The following is a 22,262-nucleotide window of genomic DNA, read 5'->3' as shown; positions in this document are numbered from 1 at the left end:
TGTGTATCCCATTGGAGAAACCATGTGAAAGGGAAAGGAGTCAATAACATACAAAAGAAAACCAAAATTCAAAAAAGAAAAAGAAAAAGGGGCACTAAAGTAAAAACATTACCCTAGAAAACAAATCAACCACTACTACCTAGTAAGTCCTACACGATAAAACAAAATTGGACCAAAAAACCCAAAATTATAGCTTCGTTACCAAACCTCGGGTCCCCAACGGATCCATCCGAGCCGGATCGTCAGGCTCGGATTCCGAGCCACGTCATTTCCGGAGCTACAAATGACGTCTGTTTCATTTCAAATGCATTTGCGTCGAATTTACATTTACGTTTGCCCTTTCTTATTAGTCATAAAGTGTTCCCGATCCCTTCATCTTCGTATACCCTGTATTTCCGAAGGCCTCTCAACCCTTGTGAGGGTTGTAAGATCTGAGAACGCCGTGGTTTCAGATCATTAAATCATTGCTTTTGTTGGAATTCGTATATTGTCTGTGGGCTCTTCCAATTGTTCGGATTTTTTCAAGCCCGGTAGTGCAGGATTTGGTGGAGTATCGAGGGTTTTTGAGGGGCTATAGAACAGATCGATGATTTTCACTGCTTAAATCTGCAATTGGCCTCGACGGATCATAATTAGGATATTTTAATTAGATAAATTTGTAGGAAGTGATCTTTAAATTGTCCCGGCAGTCATGGCTGCAGCTAGCGCACCGATCACCATGAAGGAGGCGCTGACGGTGAGTCGTCGATGCATTTTTTGCAGCTTCTTTGGTGAATATATGACATTATTGAGTAAAGTAGGGTCTGTGTTTTTTTCCGCTATTTTTCATGTTTGAATAGGGCTTATGACTATTCCAAGTCAAAATATTTGTTTTGTGGATTTTTGCGGATCTGTATAAATTTAGCGATATTGCAGCGGATCATGCCCTCTGGTTTAGATTTGCCTTAGGAAAAGTTATCTGCTTGTTGTAGATTGTTATTGCCAATTTTTTGTTAATGACATCTTTAAGCGAAATGATCTGGGAAAATGTCAGTGAATGTTGATGAAGTGGACTTAGACGTATAACCTAGAATAGTAGTGTCTGGCGGATCTTACTGCAATTGATTCTTTGAAGAAACTAAATTGTAAAGAGTTGAACATCACCCAATTTCGTTGTCAGCAGACCTTGATATTGATTTGTTGTTAAAGTGTCTTTGATTAAGAATTACAAAACAAGTTAGTTGCGGATCCGGATCTAGTGCTCAGATCTAGTGGTAGCTGCAATGCGAAAATATGTGATTTGATTTTGAGCTGGTGAAGCTCTGCGCTAAAGTGCACACATCAGGGTTCTTACATTAGTCCAGGTTACCATCCTAACAACCAGGGAAGCTCCCTTAGCTTACGCTAGAGTTGGCTTGCTACACCTCGTGCATGCTTATTACACAACAGCAGCATTTTGCTGTATTTGATATTGAGCTGGTGAAGCTCTGGGCGTAAATGTACGCATCTGGTTTCTTGCGTTTGTCGACGTTACTACCCCAACAACTATGAAAGCTCTCTTAGCTCACATGACAGTTGGCTTGCCACCTGTATTGCATATTTACACAATGGTGATGTATTGCTAGATGTGAATTTACACACCTGGGGAATTGTTCAAATGTAGGACAAACCGGGTCAGTCCACTACCCGAGTTACCTTTCTATCAACAAATGGTAAATGCCAATGTGTAGTGCTTACTGGATATAATTATACAGGTCATAGATTTAAGCCTGATATATCTGTAATGCTCAAGCGTGGAACATGGCAGACAAGGTTGTATATTTAAGTTTGATCTATTTTATTTACTTATTAGAGTTACTGTGTAGAGGTCTGATGCGTCATAATATAATTGAAGATGCCTTCTCTGTTAGGAAAATTGAATTTTGATCATGGCTTAGTTTAGAAACATGAAAGGAAAATATAATTGAAAAGAAAATAGATCAATACCAGTACTCCCAACTTCACTGCTAAGTAAAAGTGTCACTTCAGTTTTCAACTCTTTAACTAAATAAATATTAATAATAATACTATACATTAGGTGATGTTTATTTTTCACGACTTTTTCATGATATTGATGCCTGAGTTAATTTTGAAGTCAGGAAACATAGGCGTTGAGAATTATAATATTACCAAAATTTCATATCCTGCATTTGGATTCTTGCAGTTGCCAAGCCTTGGGATAAATCCTCAGTTTATTACATTCACTCACGTTACAATGGAATCGGACAAGTACATTTGTGTACGGGAAACTGCTCCTGCAAACAGTGTTGTGATCATTGACACGAATAATCCTGTGCCTGTGATGAGGAGACCTATTACAGCAGATTCAGCGCTAATGAATCCCAACAGTAGAATTCTCGCATTGAAAGGTTTGTTCGATTCTACTCTTCTTTGAGCATCTTTTTTGAGTTTACAATTTGTTACATTCCATTAAAATGTGGGTCTTTGGACATAATATTCCTTTAGTTTCTATGCATCAATTTAATATATAAAATGTAAGTTGATCAGAAATAAAATTGTTTAGTTTCTGGTCGGGTACAAGGTGCTCTCTAGAGCTGTTCGGGTTAAGGTGCTCTCTAGAGCTGTTTGGGTTTCTTTCAAGGTGATGCAATTTTTGTTGTTGTTGTTTGCATGTTTGCTTCTTTTACAACTGTAATGGTAGGGTCGCTAAAGCAAGTAGAGCATTTTTCTTAAAAACATAGATAATATATCAACCAGATTGAGAGAAATTTAACTTAATTGCAGAACCAAGTACCACTGATTGCAACAACAGGATGTATTTATTCCCATGTGGTATGGCCAGATTGGAAGTTCTGGTCAACTAGATAGAGTAGGAAACTAACTATGGGAAGGTATGGGAAGGAATTTTTTAAAAAAGTTGCAAATAGGCTGTACTCGCTTTTATGTCTATGCTTGTAGATGTCTATGGATTTCAGAGTCTCTGCCAGTAATGGGATTTTATATGACTGGTTGGCATTGAATGAAAAGCACAAAAAATGACAAAAGTTTCTTAGGCATGAAAGTACATATGGTGATTATTTTAGTGTAAATTATATACTAGGTTGTTGTATATATAGTTAATTGCCTTGAAAGTTGTCTTTGGAACATAATTTATTCCTGTAGCTTGTTTGTCACTGCTTCATTCAGTATCTGTTGCAGGAATATCTATTTGCATGTGTGCACAGCTTATTTGGACCTCCATTGCATGCACACAATATTTGCAATTCAACTCAAATCATAAACATTAGATTTCCACAGTCCTTTGTAACTAATATTAGATTGTATTTTTTGAACGACTTGTTTTGGATCAAAGAGTAAAGTTATAAATTTAACGAGAGAAGCATAGGACATAAGTAAGATATGAAGTTGGTTATATTATTCATAAAATTAGAAAATCTTATTAATTAACTTGATATTTTACTTAAAAAATAGTACATGCTAGAAAGCCACAAATTCAAAGAAAAGAGTTTAGGTTTGCTATGATATAAAAATTGGTTACAAACAAATTAATACAGAGGATAGAAATAAAACAAAATGGAATGAAGTAATGATAATTGGGAAAGAGAACAAATTCAAAAAAAATTTGTGTCTTCTGTAGGGGGATGTTTTTGAAGAGTTGGGGACTTGGGGGAAATGTCTCCCCACAGCACCACCACTTCAGCTACCTCTGCCAGGGATGCCACTGGGTTGCTTGCTATATGGTACTGTTAGTTTTAGATCAGACTGATAGCAATTAACAAAATCAACACAATGAACATACAGAACACACGAGTACCCTGGGAAAACTTCCCTCTTGGAGGTGAAAAACCCAGCAACAAATCTCAGTTTGTATTAGGCAATAATTAGAATGTGTCTTACAATTTTGCTTCAACGCTTGAAGCAATATTAACAACAGAATATAAATCTGAACTAGGGCATGCACAGTAGTATGAACAGCAGCATGTAAAACTGAACTAGGGCAAACTTATCTGCAGTATCCTTGATTGGAGTTGATTCGCTAATCAGATAAGGCAATTCGCTTGACAAGAAGACAAGTTGCAGAATAAGAAGACAATTTCGCTGTTCCTGAAAATGAATTCGCTGCCCTTGAATGGATTCACTGCTCTTGGAGATGGGATTCGCTGCCTTAGAATATATTCGCTGCTGTAGGTGATAGACTGCTTGATGCTTTCGGTGAATCATGAAAAATGTATATCTTGAAGCATGAGTGAACCTTGCTTATATATGTGACTTTAGCCACACAATTTATCCTAGGTTGGCTGTCAAGGACAATAATTAATAATAATATAATGCTCTTGAGGAGGCGCCCATTATAGGGTCAGCCCCAAGTTACATTGAAACAGCTTCCACACGTTACATTTAGGGCCAGGTTTAATACAAGTTACATAATGCATTTGGGCCCAGCCCAATACGAGAAATACTTATATTTGATTTGCAAGGTAATCCGAACTAGCTATATTTTCAACAGGTACAGGCTAGTACATACTGATCACAACCTTTTAACTTTGTGAAAACTAGTTGGCCTTTCATGAGTACTCACAGAGATGTTATATTGCAGATTTTGCCTTGAAGATTTCAATTCACTTTTATTTTTATATCAGCACTGCCCCCCACCACCGCTCCATTGCCACCCCACCCTCCCGCCTGCTGCCCCCTCAATGTCCTCAAATTTAGGCCCTTGGTCTCCCAGTCTTTAAAAGCCGTTCCTGCGTCCACCTGTCAGGAAACTCCGTGGAACATTGAACAAATGTAATGAGGCAAAAAAATATAATAAAGAATAAACAAAGATTGGAAATTGTATTCATATAAAAGTTACTAACATTTGTCATATAATAATATACTCACATACAAGTGCTAAGAACTAAAAATAAAAAGATAAACTAGAATCAAAAGTTAAAAAGAATAATATAATTTTAGGAGTATAGAATATCAATAAATTATGATGCAGTATGGTACAATATATAAAGGGGAACAGAATAATATGATTTTTATAATCAATTGTTATAGGAAAAGGGTGACAAATTAAAACCAAAATATGCGTTCAACAGAATGAAGGGTATAAATATAAAAATATAGGAGGATACAAATATCATAATATTGAGGATCTAAGACTGGGAACTGTTATGAGAAATTAATACAACTAATATTACAATGATAGATATTGTAATTATAAAAATAGAGAAAAATTAAAAAATTTTCAGTTTTTTAATCAGAAGCAATCTAATTAATGTCAAACTCAAATTTATAGCTATGAGCACCAGTTGATGCCACAAATGGTTTTGCTTTAATTTAATTAAAGAGAGCTACAATCATGAAAATGTGGAAGTTTTACCTTAAGAATATTAGTACCTGCTATTTTATATCCACAGTTTAGTGCATTAATACATAAAATAGATTTTCAATGATATGCAGATACCATCATTTATAAACTAACAAACTAACAATTTTTGGTTTTGATTGCTGGCATGCCAAGCTTAGACATTTGTGAGAGGTGATGCAAAGATGGGTAGGACTGCAGAAATTCCCCAATTATCTTGTGAAAAAGTATAACATATCTTGCACTTTTATGCAGTGATAGAACGTTTATGGACTTTCAGTGTCACTAGCTTTGCCGTACCATTCCTGATTCCCTTAATATTTTTTGTTATTGACACAAACAACTTAAAGGTCATTACAACAATAGGTGTTCTACGGTGGCATCAAGGAGTCTCATGTTGTTATTGTGTGCATAAAAACCTGTCATGTCCCTACCTTGGCAATAAATATGCCAATAAAAGAAAATTTGCTTTTCAAAGATTTCACAATTTTCTGAATCAAATATAGACAGACAAGAATGTGAACAAGCTAGAGGATGCATTGATCCACAACTTCATTTGACTAACGGTTCTCCTAAAAGGAATACCAAAGGAATGAACACTAAGGCAGCAATCAGGAACATTAATATAAACAATAACCTAGTTCCCTGCGATCAAGGGGAAGAATGAATCAGAATAAGAAATGATCTCAGTAATTATTTAAGAGGTAACAAGGATTGTGTTCACCGATTATATTAACAAGTGTTTCTTAGCCTGGAATAAACACATAAGCTGCCGATTCTATTAGAATGGGCGATGATTAAGAGACAACCTTTAAATCATGCTAAATAGGGATTAATGGGTTCCTAGCAATTAAAGCATCTTAAGCAACGATAATAACATAACTAATAGACATTTATATTCACTTATGAAGGCGGCGATTAGAGTTGGATAAAATGATATGTCTCCTCTAAAGAGTCGTGACCCAATAGTTACAACCAGCTGGGAGTATTTATGGGGCGCTTTGGCATTCCACATTTAGGTAAGTGGTTTTGGAAAAGAAGAAGAAGATGAGATCACGGGAGGAAAGAGTTACCATCAGCAGAGATTATTTGAGTAAGGAGTTGCTATAGGTATGTTTCTTATTATCCCAAAGAATGGTGATAACTGTTGTATATCAATGCAAAAGAGTAATATATGTGTCAGACATTAAAACACAGTCGCTATATGATATCGGGTGTAAATATTTATCACACAGCTAATAAATATGTAATACATCTGCTATGTGATATGCAATAATATTCAGCATGTCTTGAATTCAATAATATGTATAAGGATTGACAATGAAGTAAATCAAATAACAGCACATCGAATTCTCTATTAGAATCATATCCTGACTACCTGTCAGAATAATCATAAAAATTACTAACAAGGACGATGTAAGTTATGTACTGATGTAATTTTATCTGGTTAACTATACTAATCTGGACTAAACACATTCTACAATTCAATACTAATAACAGTAAATAGCCATAATGTAATGTCCCCTACCCGATCTATTTAAATATACTAAAATTGATAGATTTTCTTCAATAAGTTATTAACAAGTGCTTGTCTATTTTCCTCATTAGCTGATTAATTTCATTATTCATAGTTCTTAATATAGATATCAAACCTTGCTACTACTTAAGTTTTAAGGGAGAAGGGTTTACATATGTTACCAAAGCGCTTAGAGACCAACTACAATAGGTTCTCTCAAAGTTTACAGATCCAAGCCCTTACCTATCTTGGGTCTATACCCTCAAGGCTTATGGGTTGCTGATCCCCACCCTATCTTGTGACATAACCTATTGCTTGGATTTAGACTGCCCCTCTTTGTAACATCTCAATCCCATCTTCTTAAATACGGAAAGTAATAACATGATTTAGACTATAAGTATATATATTTCTTATGTATTATGAATATATATATGAAATTAAGTATGACTGTCATACATATTGCAGTCCATAGTAGCATTACTATTAATTCTGCATAAGAACATTATTGGGCTTCATATATTAAGCATACTTATTAAGCACATCCCCATGCATACCACCAAGAACACAAATGTTACTGCCTGTAACTTGATAACAATTCTGATCTGATCTGATCAATGGTGATCTTACTAGATGCTTTTGATTCCTTTCCTTTATATCTCTCAATGTGAGGGAGAGGTCACACCTCTTCATCATGTATACCCTTTGGCAAGAGACACACCCTTTCACCATTAGCACCCTTTGAAAGAGTGCAACTCTTCATTATTTCTGCCTTTTGAAAGGGACACAACCTCATAATCAGATCTGCACTTATTATTTAAATCAGATCTGCACTTCTCATTTCCAAATTATTCCCCCTCTCAAATGAGGTTCTCTTCTCCCTTTTATATCTCATTGTTGAGGGTGTCACAACCTTTCCTTTCATTTCTTTTGACTTTTCATTAACTTAATTAATTTTTAATTAATCATATTTAATTATTTTATTTTATATTTTAATTTAATTTTAGATATTTTAATTTTATTATTATCATTTATTATTAAATTTTATTTCAAAGTGGGGACATTACACATAATAATCTACATTTACAATGAACTTAATCATCTACACTAAATGGATATCACTCCAGGGACGAAAGGGGATTTGTAGAGGGGATATTGCCCACCCAAGTAGGCCACCTACTGAATCATAATAAATCAGTAAACCAGGAGGGCAGGCGACCACTACTGGGCTTGGGTTTGGCAAGAATAAGCCACCACTACCATCCACTAGCTCCCTGGCACAAGAAAATTAATTAATTTGGAAGTAAGGTATAATCAAGGGGATAAGACCCATGCCATAATGATTAGGTCATACTGGTGTGTGATTAATCTGCTGCCAGGGCCAAAAGGGCTGGATGACCACTTTTGGACTCGGTATGGGACGGCTGGGCAAACCTGGTCATACCTTGTTTCCCAAATCATATAACAGAATGAATTATGCTTACAATCCTTTAAGATACAATTGTATAATTTCAAAGTCTGTTGCAAATGTAATGATTTATGAGTACAGACTTACAGGTGTCTTATATGAACTAACAGAAAATTCCTTTTGGTAAGTTATTTCTCTGTTTCTGATTTATTTTCCTAGTTGTTACTTCAGGCAAACATATCTGTGTATATGTATTTAGTAGGGGATATTACAAAACCAAAACATAGGTGACACATTTAAAAAAAACTAAAACTATAGAGTTATACATTTAAAAAGTAACATAAATGTATAATATATATTACTCTTTTAAAAGTAAAAGCAAAACAAAAGAATTACAGAAATAACGGATGGTTGCTTATTTAAAGGTAAAATTAAAATTTATATACAAAAGTAAAATAGCTCTTCAAATAAACTTAAAAGTAAAACAAGGTAATACAATAAAGTTTTTTAAATAAAATTCAAAATTTATGTGTCCATGTAGCAAATAAAATAATTATAATGTAAAAATAAAATAATTTTTAAGTAAATAAAAATAGAATAATTCTTATACAGTTCTGAATTAAAGTAAAGTAACTCTTAAGTGAAATAAAACAAAATAACTCTTCAGTAAATAAATAATTCAAAGATTGAAATCTATTAACATTTTTTAGATAGATGTATTTAAGATATGTACTTTAGTTACACCCCAATTGCAGCAAGGTGGTTGTAATAGAGTGAGAGTGGATAAGAAAATTCCATAACATAGATTTGATGGCTACATGCACATCAAACCTTTATCATTCCCATTTGTGATTATATGTAGACACACGGACACATGCATGCATACATACATATATAGGGATGTAACAAGTCTTTCAATATAGGCACCTCAAAACTTACATCTCTTGTTGCTTTTTAGATAGATGTCTCTAAGATATCAATGCTAGTTACTGTTTACATGTGGAAACTACTTTAAATCTTAGTTGCCAAATCAGGTACAGGAATGGGAACGGGTACGTGGGTATGAAATGCTGATACAGCAAAAGGCTTTTTGGGGGTTGGATATGTTTTTGGATATATATGCTAATAAACAAAACCATTCCAAATTTCAAATTTTGAAACATAACATACTAATTTAAATTCAGTTTTTAAAAGATCAAACTAGAATCACTAAACATTTCAGAAACATTTCGGCATCTAAAAACATGAACCCTGGACACACCACAGGAGGCTTGTTTCAGAATCCAATTCAGGTACGTTTCGTACCCGAAATTGCCTGAAAAATCCCATGATTCAGCAACTTAGCTTTAAACATAGAAGATAGACTAAGGCAAAAGTTATTTGTCTTATGCTTGGAAGTCTATTGTTTACATGCTGAAGAGCAAGCTTGAAAAGACAATTTGCCAGCTGGATAGATAGTTTTTTCATAAGTTTATACTTATAGTGATAAACTTAACATTTAAAAATTAAAACAACAAAATTATAGTGCAATTACATGTAAGAGCAGAGTAGCCGGAAACTCTTTTGCCCCTCCTTGGGCATGCGTATCCCCGTATCCGAAACAGACACGTATCTGATACAGCTCAGATACACATCAAATACTATACCCATGTGTGCCCATAAAACCTTGATTTTCCAACCATGCAAGAAACTATGTGATTTGATTTTTTAAAATTTGACATAAATCTTCCTAAATTTAATTTTAAAAAACTCCATTCTTGCATTTTTTTGTAAAAATTGGTATAAACAAACCTACACCAAATGAGAAAGACAAATGAAATGGTTTTCTATTTCAGTGAGCCATTTTTTGGGTTTCTTCCAATGGAATTCTACTAGTTTTGCATATTGTAAGATGTTATATCAGCTTATAATTATTTATGTAGCAATAATGTCTCTATATTGCCTTTTGAAGTAATGAAAATCTGCTCTAATAACTTAGAAAATTGTGTTAAATATTTGTGTGTGTTTTTTTTATGAATGATGTATCCAATGGTATCCATGTTGGGGGTCTTAAAAAATGGCCATATCCGTATCTGATACCGTATCCGCATTTGTATCTGTATCTGTGTTCATACAACTTATAATAAGACAAATGGATTGTGTGCAAAATCTGTGCTATCAACAGTTTAGCATTACGTAATGAATGCTAAAGACTTTCAAATTGAGAAAAATTATCACACTTGAAGCAAGGGGAGCAAGTTTATTCAAGTTTAGAGTTAATACTTGCAGTGTGAAATGTTAGTAGAGGAGAAGGAAATAGTATTTTTGACTATGCAATATGAAAAAGAAAAGTTAAAAAGGAAATAGAGTGCAAACTATATATGTTATGCATTCTGAACTAGATAAGTTGAAGGAAATATAGTGTGAAATCATGCATTTCTTTTCCATTATTTTCATTGTGGGATGCAACCGTGGGAACAGAGTTCTGTTGCGATTTGCTGTTTTTCATTGATTGGGACGAGTTCCCTTTTAAATAAAGTCTTTACGAATCTTGTTGTTAACTTTATCAGTTTTCTCTTGCCTTTGTTGTCCTGCACTAAATAAAAAATCCATCAATAACAATGTCTTGTCTCTAGCAAGCAGTTTTTTGGAAGTCAAACTGTATTAACTTTAATTTTACTGAAAGTTTAGATTCTTTGTTAACAAGACTATTCAATGGAAGCTATTTTCCTTGGAACTAATCAAAACTAATTAGTAATTACCAGTTGTTAATGCTAAATTATGCTTAATTTCGAATTTATGGATCTTACATTTCATGTGCTATGTATGGCAGCTCAAATACCAGGCACCACTCAGGATCATCTACAGATATTTAACATTGAGATGAAGGCAAAGGTGAAATCGTTTCAGATGCCTGAACAGGTATTGACATGTTACCAACTGGATTATTTCTTCTTTCAATTTGTAACTACCAGTTCTGTTTTACTAACACAAAGATAGTTCATGATATCTCATATATTACAAACTTGTTATTCATAGGTTGTCTTTTGGAAATGGATCACACCAAAGATGTTGGGTCTTGTTACACAGAGTTCAGTGTATCATTGGTCATTGGAAGGTAATGAAAAGCTCTGCAAAATTCAAAGAAACTTATGCTTTTTATTTGCTCTTTATATTTATAATATCACTAAATCAATGCAAGGTATAATATCGGATGTGCCTGAAGTTCTATTTTTGTGTACTTATGCAAAGCTTGTTTGCTGTTGCCAATTTGCTGTTAACATGTCAAATTATTGGCATACAGGTGATTCTGAACCTGTACGAATGTTTGAGCGAACGGCCAATTTAACAGGCAACCAGATAATAAATTATCGATGTGATCCCACCGAAAAGTGGCTTGTTTTGATTGGAATTGCTCCAGGAGCACCTGAGGTGTGTACTACCTAATGGCTGTGATATTATCATATTCCTTAATTGTTAGGGTTTACAATTGTTATTGACAGTACAAAATTCTATGGACAGAGGCCACAACTTGTCAAGGGGAACATGCAGTTGTTTTCTGTAGAGCAGCAGCGAAGTCAAGCTCTAGAAGCTCATGCAGCTGCATTTGCAACATTTAAGGTAAAGCTCTCTTCCACTCTTTGAGACTATTTTCTATGACACATGCTTGAACCATATCAGATGCTTCTTTCGTGTTGTGCTTCCATTTTCATACTGTCTTTAAACTCTGGAGTATTTCCTAACATTGATTTTGTTTTTAACTTTTTTCTATAGGTTGCAGGCAATGAAAATCCTTCCATCCTTATTTCCTTCGCTTCTAAAACAATCACTGGAGGGCAGCTCACTTCAAAGCTACACGTGATTGAGCTTGGTGCACAGCCAGGTATAGTGTTCTGTTGCTTCTTGATTTGCAATTTGAACAAGCTTAAAGTTTGCAGAGTTGGTGTTTTTCTTTAAATAAGCTCTCTGTTGATATTATAGCCTGAACTATAGGAACTGTAATTCTTTGCATTTAAAATGGATTTTGGGATTATGTTAGGACATTAACACTCAGTTGCAACTTTTTCAAATGAGTTTGATTGTGAAATTTTTGTTTTGCTTTTACTTATATCAACACACTCTCTGATTTGCCTCACTGAGTAGTTCAGTATTTAGAGGATATTTTGAAATATTAACCTAGTTTCTTAGTCTTTTGATATACACTTGGCTTGAATTTTCCTATGGTAGCAGGAGAAATGACTTATCTTTCATGCTTAAAACCTAGTAGGAGCTTTGTATTATATGTTCAGTGTTCTGGCCATTAAATATGCTGATGGATCAGTAATTTATTATAATTGCACTTGTGGATGTGTATTTCATTCGCAAAGCCAATATTTAGGATACCTTTATGTGGCAATATTTTACTTTAATCTGCATTGTTTGCCTTTTCTGTTATACTGATGTCTGATGCTTTTTATTATTTCGAGTGTGGATATTAAAAGAGAGTGAAAGTTAGTGCTTATATTTTAGCTTTATCTGGAATATGTACCAGGACTTGTATTTTGGTGTTTGTATGGCACTGGTAAAGAGAGTGGAAAGTGAATATTTAGTTGTAATTTTGAATTTTTTGAATCTAATCAGGTAAGCCAGGGTTCACAAAGAAACAGGCGGATCTGTTCTTCCCACCAGATTTTGCAGATGATTTTCCAGTATCCATGCAGGTAAGATTTTCATTGATAAAATTCTGTACAGGAAAATGATTTTCTAATGACCACACTGTAGGGACAATTTGAGATATCGGTCTCCTAATGCAATTCTTTGGTTTTAACAGATATCACACAAGTACAGTCTGATATATGTCATTACAAAGCTGGGACTTCTATTTGTTTATGATTTAGAAACAGCAACAGCAGTTTACAGGAATCGGATCAGTCCCGATCCAATCTTTTTAACATCTGAAGCAACTGCAGTTGGTGGGTTCTTTGCTGTCAATCGGAGGGGGCAAGTGTTGCTGGCAACTGTCAATGAAGCTACAATTGTATCTTTTGTTAGTGGACAGGTGGTTCATATATCCTTCTACATGTATTTGACTGAAGCTTTTGTGCTTTCAATTTAAAGCTCTCCATGTATTAACAAATGCTCTTGTTGCATTTCTCTAGCTCAACAATCTTGAGCTTGCTGTGAATCTTGCTAAAAGAGGAAACCTTCCTGGGGCTGAAAATCTGGTAAGTGTCAACAACTGTGATTTTGCATAGTTTAGCGCATGTCTAAAATGTATGCTTTGGTATACATGAGAATCAAGTCCCGTAATGTTTATCTACTATTGCAACCAACTTCAATATCAAATTATAAATATTCTTGAGAATTATAGTATGATCATACACTTGGAATGTATTTAAGTGATATTTGACATTTGTTTGAACTTAAAAGTTGGGCACTTAGATTGAGATCTCAAATTGACAATTGAGGGGGATTTTCAATGAACAGTTTCCTGGCACTTTTATCTTTAGCGTTTTGTGTTGCTTTTTTGTATTTTTTGATTAGTTTAATGGAATTCATGCATAATTGAACTTAATGGACTCCTCATTAGCATAAATTCAATTGACAGGGGAAAGAGTGTTTGTTCTGACAAATTGAATATCTTCTCATTTTGTTAGAGTATTAGGCAGAAAAAAATCTTTTTTATGATTGCAACTAACAATATAAATGGGTATCATTATATTCTTGCAACTTGATGAAATAGATGTTGTAATTGAATATTAGTTTTTGCTGTGTAGGTTGTCCAGCGATTCCAAGAGTTGTTTTCTCAGATGAAGTATAAAGAAGCGGCAGAACTTGCTGCAGAATCTCCTCAAGGCATTCTTCGTACGCCAGACACTGTAGCAAAGTTCCAGGTAGTTTTGAATTTCATCGAAGTTATATCTGCCGGTAGTAGGCCCAGAAAATAACACTCAACAATTTTTTTAAAGCTTGAAATAGCAAGGGTTGATTATTTAAAAATATCATACTCAGAATTAATACTAAAGAAGCTGCCAATTTTATTGCAGAGTGTTCCAGTACAACCAGGGCAAACACCACCTCTTCTGCAGTATTTTGGTACTCTACTGACAAAGGGAAAGTTAAATGCTTTTGAGTCTCTTGAACTCTCACGATTAGTTGTAAACCAGAATAAAAAGAACCTTTTGGAGAATTGGCTTGCTGAGGACAAATTGGAGTGTAGTGAGGAATTGGGGGATCTTGTGAAGGTTAGATTTGATGCTTTTAGTTTAAGTAGGTACTACAGTTTGCACACCGATCAGTCTGTACTTTGTAACTAATAAATTAGTATACGAACTATTTTAATCTAAGGTATCTTATATACCTGGTAGCTGATTTACTGTCATTTTTAGATTAAATGTTTCTTATATGCAAGGTAATTAGTGTAAAATCTTTTTTTAATTAAATTTTTCTTATATAGGAAATATTAGAAATCTTTCTTTTTGGCTAAAGTTGCCAATCTGAAGTCTCTAATTTTTGTCCACTAGCCTCTGTGTATTCTGTGTCTGTAAATTACAGCTATTTCCTCATTTCACTTTTTGAGAAAGTATGGTTTGGAAATTCTTACAAATATATTCAAAAAGGTTTGGGTATGGGTACTTGTGCCGGGGGAATTTGTATCTGATTTAGTTAAGTGGCTTGGAGTCGTTTTTTTATGCTCTGCAAAAGCCACTGTTTTATGCTGTAGCAGCTTCTGTAATATTTGTTTGCAGGGAAGATGTCAATTATAAAATTGTTTGATTTGTGGATTGTTCTACACTACTGTTTTAATCTTGTCATGCTTTTGCCAAACAATTGTTTTATTGTTTAGAACTGTTCTGTAACTCTTTTGTGCAATTTAGTACTTTGAATAATTAATTCTGCACTTTATCCACTTTTTTATATGATGCAAATTCATCTTTTGAGTAACTTTTTGTTTATTTGTGTAGACCGTGGACAATGACCTTGCACTAAAAATTTACATTAAAGCAAGGGCTACCCCCAAAGTAGTTGCAGCTTTTGCTGAGAGAAGGGAATTCGACAAAATACTTATTTACTCTAAACAGGTATTCCTTGACTTTGTTTGTTTGTCATTTATGATGGAAGAAAAGGTTTGTTAATGTTCAAACTAATGGGAAAAAGATATTAATTTTTTTTGGGAGAATTTGTTTATTTTATTTCATTACGCTCTTCTTTGTTTTGTTTAATGATTATAGCTGTACAGAACAATGCGAATGGTGGCCTAACTTAGGGCACTCCTGACTTTTGTAGGTTGGGTACACTCCTGATTACCTGTTCCTCCTCCAGACAATTTTGCGCTCTGACCCCCAGGTATTATCAGTTGATTGAAATATATTTCTTATGTTGAATCTGAAGATGTTTTGAAGAGAGATCTTATTTGTTGAGTAAATTTTTCAGGGCGCTGTAAATTTTGCACTGATGATGTCTCAAATGGAAGGTGGTTGTCCAGTTGACTACAATGTCATCACAGATCTCTTTCTTCAGGTATTTGCTTTCTAGATGTTGTAAGTTCACATATCTTCTTCCTATTGATGAATAGCTTATGGTTATTGATATGGAACTCTGAAGTTGAGGTGACTATTAAACTATTGCTCTCAATGAAAATTATTTTGTTATATGATTATATCTTGTAGTTCATGTATTTGGTGATAAAATATATTTCTGTAGAAAATACTTGGTAGCTAACTAGAAAATATTTCCCTCAAAATCAGAGTTAATAACTTGTTTGGGCTATATATTGGTCTCAACACATTGTCAAAGGTTGTTTTATTGGTCAATCTGATATATAACATTGTCTAGATATTCTGTAGCCAACGTTAACATAGGAAAAACTTCCTATGTTGAAGCATAATCATTTTTCATTATAACTTACTATCTATCTTTTGTTTTATATGTAAATCGATATGCAGCGTAACATGATCCGTGAAGCAACATCCTTTTTATTGGATGTTTTGAAGCCTAATTTGCCAGAACATGCACATCTTCAAACTAAGGCAAGTTGTTAATATGATCATGAAGCAACTAGCTTTTAAATTTTCTTAGATCTAGTTTAAATATGCTTATGTGTAAAGTCCAGTAAGAGTGAAAATGAACTATTTATACATTAATGTGATTTTATCTTTATTAATTTTATTTGCTCTGCAGGTTCTTGAGATTAATTTGGTCACTTTCCCCAATGTAGCTGATGCTATCTTGGCAAATGGAATTTTCAGTCACTATGATCGTCCTCGTATTGCACAATTGTGTGAGAAAGCTGGTTTATATATGCGTGCACTTCAGGTAGGTGATTCATTGAGATGTATTTAGGTGTTAACTTAGACCTGATGTCGAGTATAAAACATTGTCTATTATAATTGTCATGGAAATCTTTAAATTTGCTCCATATTTGCTTATGTCAAATGGTTTCTTAGGAAATATATTGTGCATTGCTAATATTGCAAACTTTGTGTACAGCACTATACAGAGTTGCCCGATATCAAACGTGTCATTGTCAACACCCATGCTATTGAGCCACAGGTCTGTGAAACATGATATGCTCTTGAAATTGAATAGAATCTACCAATTCCCTTACTGATTACTGTATTTCTCAGGCTCTCGTTGAGTTCTTTGGGACCCTTTCTAGAGAATGGGCGTTGGAGTGCATGAAAGATCTCCTCCTTGTCAACCTGAGGGGAAATCTCCAAATCATTGTCCAGGTAAAAATCTTGCACCTTTTATGTATTTCATATTAATAATGTTGGCTGTAGATGACAATGACATATGCTTTCTTATTTTTAATGGTAACTTCTTTCATGTCACACAGGCTGCCAAGGAATATTCTGAACAATTGGGTGCAGATTCATGCATCAAGCTCTTTGAACAGTTCAAGTCTTATGAAGGGCTCTATTTCTTCTTGGGTGCATATTTGAGCTCCAGGTGATTTGACTTTGGATTGTCACTCGTATCATTTTGTTACTTGAGCTCCATGTGATTTGACTTTGGATTGATACTCTATATAGTAAACTCTATTTTGGATGTCATTGGCAGTGAGGATCCCGACATTCACTTCAAATACATCGAAGCAGCGGCCAAAACTGGACAAATCAAGGAGGTGGAACGTGTAACCAGAGAGTCTAACTTCTATGATGCTGAAAAGACAAAGAACTTTCTTATGGAAGCAAGACTTCCAGATGCTCGTCCACTGATAAATGTTTGTGATCGGTTTGGATTTGTACCAGATCTTACCCATTACTTATATTCAAACAATATGCTGCGATATATTGAAGGCTATGTCCAAAAGGTAGGTCCTTATATTGAACACCTATTTATATCTCCATGTTTTGGGCCAGATAAAACCTTATATATCTTTGAGTTGCAGGTCACTCATATCAGAGATCTTTGGTTTCTAAAAGAAGTTTTATAAACAGACTATTTTTCTCATGTCACTAACAATGTCTAATAGACTACCATGTGTACCCAAATATTTTATGCATGTCGGGTGAAATTTATTGTTGGTACCATGTCTTTTTAACAGTGGAGAACTAATATATTAAAAGACCTTTATTTATTGGAAAACGGTTAATGTAACAGATATTTGTTTACAATATGATCCTTTATCTTTTTTATTGACTTAAAGGACTTAATTGTTTTCTTTTTTTCTGTTTGTTGATCAGGTAAATCCAAGCAATGCTCCTTTAGTTGTTGGTCAGCTGCTTGATGATGATTGTCCGGAGGACTTCATCAAAGGTCTTATTCTGTCTGTTCGTTCTCTCCTTCCTGTTGAACCACTTGTCGAAGAATGCGAGAAAAGGTAATGTATAAAATCTTTAAATTTTTTTGTCAGTTTTCATAAGGTTTCTATTAAGCTTACAGTTCTTGTTTTATCTTTGTTTTTTCCAGGAACCGGCTTCGATTGCTGACACAATTTTTAGAACATCTTGTGAGCGAAGGAAGTCAGGATGTGCATGTACACAATGCATTGGGTAAAATCATCATTGATACAAATAATAATCCAGAGCACTTCCTCACTACAAATCCCTACTATGATTCTCGGGTGGTGGGTAAATACTGTGAGAAAAGGGATCCAACTCTGGCAGTTGTTGCATATAGGCGGGGGCAATGTGATGAAGAGCTTATTAATGTTACCAATAAAAATTCTCTATTTAAGCTCCAAGCAAGGTATATTTTGAGGGAATTTGAGCTTCTGTTATATGCATATAGTGTTTTCTTAACTAAGGATCATGCTTTTTAACCTGTAAGTATGTTACATTTTGTTTCAGGTATGTTGTTGAGCGGATGGAACCTGAACTTTGGGAAAAAGTTCTCAACCCAGAAAATCCTTTCCGGAGGCAACTTATTGATCAAGTTGTATCAACTGCTTTACCTGAAAGCAAAAATCCAGATCAGGTATCTGCAACAGTGAAAGCATTTATGACTGCTGATCTGCCGCACGAGTTGATTGAACTTCTAGAGAAGATTGTTCTACAAAATTCTGCTTTCAGTGGAAATCCTAATCTGCAAAATCTTCTCATCCTGACAGCCATTAAGGCTGATAAGTCTCGTGTAATGGACTACATTAATAGGTTGGACAACTTTGATGGCCCTGCAGTTGGGGAAATTGCTGTTGGAGCAGAATTATACGAGGAGGCCTTTGCTATCTTTAAGAAGTTTAATCTAAATGTACAAGCTGTAAATGTTCTCTTAGACAACATTCGAAGCATTGAGCGGGCTGTGGAGTTTGCCTCCCGTGTTGAGGAGGATGCAGTCTGGAGTCAAGTGGCAAAGGCACAACTCAGGGAGGGAATGGTCAGTGATGCTATTGAATCATTCATTCGTGCTGATGATGCTACAGAGTTCCTTGATGTGATAAGGGCTGCTGAGCTAGCTAATGTGTATCATGACCTAGTTAAGTATTTGCTGATGGTAAGGAAAAAGATTAAAGAGCCAAAGGTTGACAGTGAGCTTATCTATGCATATGCTAAGATTGACAGGCTTGGTGAAATTGAAGAATTTATACTGACACCAAATGTCGCTAATCTTCAAAGTGTGGGAGATCGTCTATTTGATGAAGCTCTATATGAGGCTGCTAAGATAATTTTCACTTTCATTTCCAACTGGGCAAAACTTGCCAGCACACTTGTCAAACTTGGTCAGTTCCAAGGAGCAGTTGATGCTGCTCGGAAGGCAAACAGTTCAAAGACATGGAAGGAAGTATGTTTTGCTTGTGTTGATGCCGAGGAGTTTAGATTGGCCCAAATCTGTGGTTTGAACATCATTATACAGGTAATTGGTTTGTTTTTTAAGTTTTTTTCAACAGAAGCTGTTTTTGATGTGTGGTTTTTTTTCTTCTGTAAATTAGTATTGTGAGATTAAGATTAAACATTTTGGAATTTGATACCTCTTTGTTTTCATGATAATCTGGGAAGGTTCATCTGCAGTGTTTATGTGTAACTGTGAAGGTGGGAAATTGATATTTTGTGTTTTAACATTTATTTTTTGTTTCAGGTGGATGACTTGGAAGAGGTCAGTGATTACTATCAAAACAGGGGTCGCTTTGATGAACTCATATCTCTGATGGAAAGTGGTTTGGGGTTGGAGCGTGCACATATGGGCATCTTTACAGAGCTGGGCATCCTATATGCCAGATATCGCCCGGACAAGCTGATGGAACATATCAAATTATTTTCGACACGGCTCAATATACCCAGGGTTATCCGTGTTTGTGATGAGCAGCAGCACTGGAAGGAACTTACATATTTATATATTCAAGATGATGAGTATGACAATGCCGCCACTACTATCATGAACCATTCTCCAGAGGCATGGGATCATATGCAATTCAAAGATGTAGTAGTTAAAGTGGCCAATGTTGAATTGTACTACAAAGCTGTCCACTTTTATTTGCAAGAACACCCAGATCTTATTAATGACCTCTTGAATGTCCTTGCCCTTAAGGTAGACCACACACGAGTAGTTGACATCATGCGTAAGGTATGGCTCTCAACTCTTTTATTCTGTTAGTGTTTTTAGGATTACCAAGATGTCTTTCACTTGGGTATTAAGTTTTTCTAGATGTTCCCCGTAGCAGCTATTTGGTTTGGAAGAATTTCATGAGTATCTTTTGTTCTGTTGTATTTGTGTTACCCAGGCTGGACATCTCCGTCTTGTGAAGCCATACATGGTTGCAGTACAGAGCAATAATGTAGCTGCTGTTAATGAGGCATTGAATGAAATTTATGTAGAAGAGGAAGATTATGATAGGCTTCGAGAATCTATAGATATGCATGATAACTTTGATCAGATAGGGCTTGCTCAGAGGGTGAGAGGAACTTCTCTATTGGTTCTTTCATTTAAGTTAACGTGGGATGCAGTTAGCATTTGAGTAGTTTTCTAATGATCTTCAATTTCAATTAGGTTGAGAAACATGAACTTCTTGAATTCCGCCGTATTGCTGCTTTCATTTACAAGAAAGCAGGAAGATGGAGGCAGTCTGTTGCATTGTCTAAAAAGGATAATCTTTACAAAGATGCAATGGAAACTAGTTCTCAATCGGGTGATCGTGAACTTGCAGAGGAATTGCTGGTGTATTTTGTGGAACAGGTATACAATTGCTAAAACGTAGTAGCTTGTGCTCTCTCATAGGCCAAAGTATATTCTGAATTTTCATTTTGGAGTGGGGCATTGAAATGGGGCTTACTTTTGCATTTGGAACTGCAGGGCAAGAAAGAATGCTTTGCTTCGTGCTTGTTCATATGCTATGACTTGATCAGACCAGATGTGGCTTTGGAACTTGCCTGGATGAATAATATGATTGACTTTGTGTTTCCATACCTACTTCAGGTTCTTGATATACTCTAATGATATTGTGAATATTTTAAGTTTCTCTTTAATAAACATTTTAAATCTTCTGCAGAATTAAATAGCTAATATTCAAAAATTTTCTTTTTCAAAGTTCATTCGAGAATACACAACAAAAGTTGATGAGCTTGTTAAGGACAAGTTAGAGGCTGCCCAAGAAGAGAAATCCAAGGAGAAAGAAGAGAAAGATCTTGTTGCCCAACAGGTATGCATTTTGCTTAATTGAGCCTCAAGGAGCACTTGTTTTACTCTATTGACAGTTTTTAAAAAATTCTAATAAATGTGCCTATTTTGCTTACAGAATATGTATGCTCAGCTTCTTCCCCTTGCTTTGCCAGCACCTCCAATGCCTGGCATGGGAGTGGGCATGGGAGGTGGCTTTCAGCCAGGTATGGGTGGAATGGGAATGCCTCCTATGCCAGCGTATGGTATGCCACCTATGGGTGGCTATTGAAGGTATTGAAGAACTTAACGTGGGACACACAATTCTTCAAGCATACATGGTTTTTTGAGGCTTGTATTCAATATTAGCAAGAGCAATGCCGGCTTTGTTCTTTCCAGATGTGATAGTTTGGCAGAGCATTTTGTGAAATTGTAGGAACTCATGTTCAGTATGATTTTGTAGATTGGGCTGATTAGGAGAGGGCAAATTTTTTGCTTTGGCCTGATATGGGTCATTTTCTGAATAGCATTTTTGGTTTTATTTTCTTGTTGGTATTAATTCTTTAATTGACATTATTCTTTGGTGCAGATGTAAACTTGAGTGTGCAACCATTGTTTACTTGTCTCATCTTTTCTTTTTGTTTGATTTCCTAAGAAGGCAGCCATTGTCGTGAATTGCTGTTAAAGGTGTCCCTATCAGTTTAAGATGTAATGTGTATTGAGCATTTTTGTATAGCACTTGCTGGTTTATCAGTTAGGGTTGGTAAGTCATTTGAACTGGACTTTCATGTTTGTTTATATGATACATACTTTCTCCATCATGAATGGGTACCCAAATTGTATTCAGGAGTCTAGTGTGTTGGTTAGTCTAACAGCATGTCTTGTCTTGCGTCCTTTTTAATTGTCCTCCAGAAGGTTTAGAAAATTCAGGTTAGAATGTGTTATTTCATATCCGTTGGCTAATGTATCATATAATAGAACATCTAGTTGATTCCCACGATATCCTACTTTAT

The 22,262-nt window shown here is 35.1% G+C and overlaps 1 protein-coding gene across 1 annotated transcript; it reads left to right on the top strand.

Annotated features, from left to right (window-relative positions):
• Positions 1 to 341: 341 nt before the first annotated feature.
• Positions 342 to 21,877, top strand: LOC131041827 (clathrin heavy chain 1). The gene is made up of 30 exons (XM_057975049.2): positions 342 to 736; positions 2,183 to 2,387; positions 11,069 to 11,157; positions 11,275 to 11,353; positions 11,540 to 11,667; positions 11,758 to 11,856; positions 12,010 to 12,118; positions 12,856 to 12,935; positions 13,046 to 13,273; positions 13,374 to 13,439; positions 13,992 to 14,108; positions 14,262 to 14,459; positions 15,180 to 15,296; positions 15,502 to 15,561; positions 15,649 to 15,735; positions 16,161 to 16,244; positions 16,396 to 16,530; positions 16,705 to 16,767; positions 16,842 to 16,946; positions 17,054 to 17,166; positions 17,278 to 17,530; positions 17,904 to 18,040; positions 18,130 to 18,408; positions 18,510 to 19,512; positions 19,735 to 20,220; positions 20,378 to 20,548; positions 20,644 to 20,829; positions 20,947 to 21,069; positions 21,182 to 21,292; positions 21,389 to 21,877. Exons 1-30 carry the CDS (start codon positions 692 to 694, stop codon positions 21,539 to 21,541), a joined length of 5,109 nt encoding a protein of 1,702 aa, XP_057831032.1. The 5' UTR covers positions 342 to 691; the 3' UTR covers positions 21,542 to 21,877.
• Positions 21,878 to 22,262: the final 385 nt, after the last annotated feature.

The sequence above is a fragment of the Cryptomeria japonica genome, chromosome 7 (assembly GCF_030272615.1).
Source record: "Cryptomeria japonica chromosome 7, Sugi_1.0, whole genome shotgun sequence".
Classification (NCBI taxonomy): domain Eukaryota; kingdom Viridiplantae; phylum Streptophyta; class Pinopsida; order Cupressales; family Cupressaceae; genus Cryptomeria; species Cryptomeria japonica.
This window is presented reverse-complemented; position numbering and strand designations above follow the sequence as displayed.

Coding starts and splice junctions, on each gene's coding strand:
- LOC131041827 (XM_057975049.2), top strand. CDS start 692: ATGGCTGCAGCTAGCGCACCGATCACCATGAAGGAGGCGCTGACG. Junction 11,857..12,009: donor CTGCATTTGCAACATTTAAG/GTAAAGCTCTCT, acceptor TTTTTTCTATAG/GTTGCAGGCAATGAAAATCC. Junction 17,167..17,277: donor GGTGCATATTTGAGCTCCAG/GTGATTTGACTT, acceptor TGTCATTGGCAG/TGAGGATCCCGACATTCACT.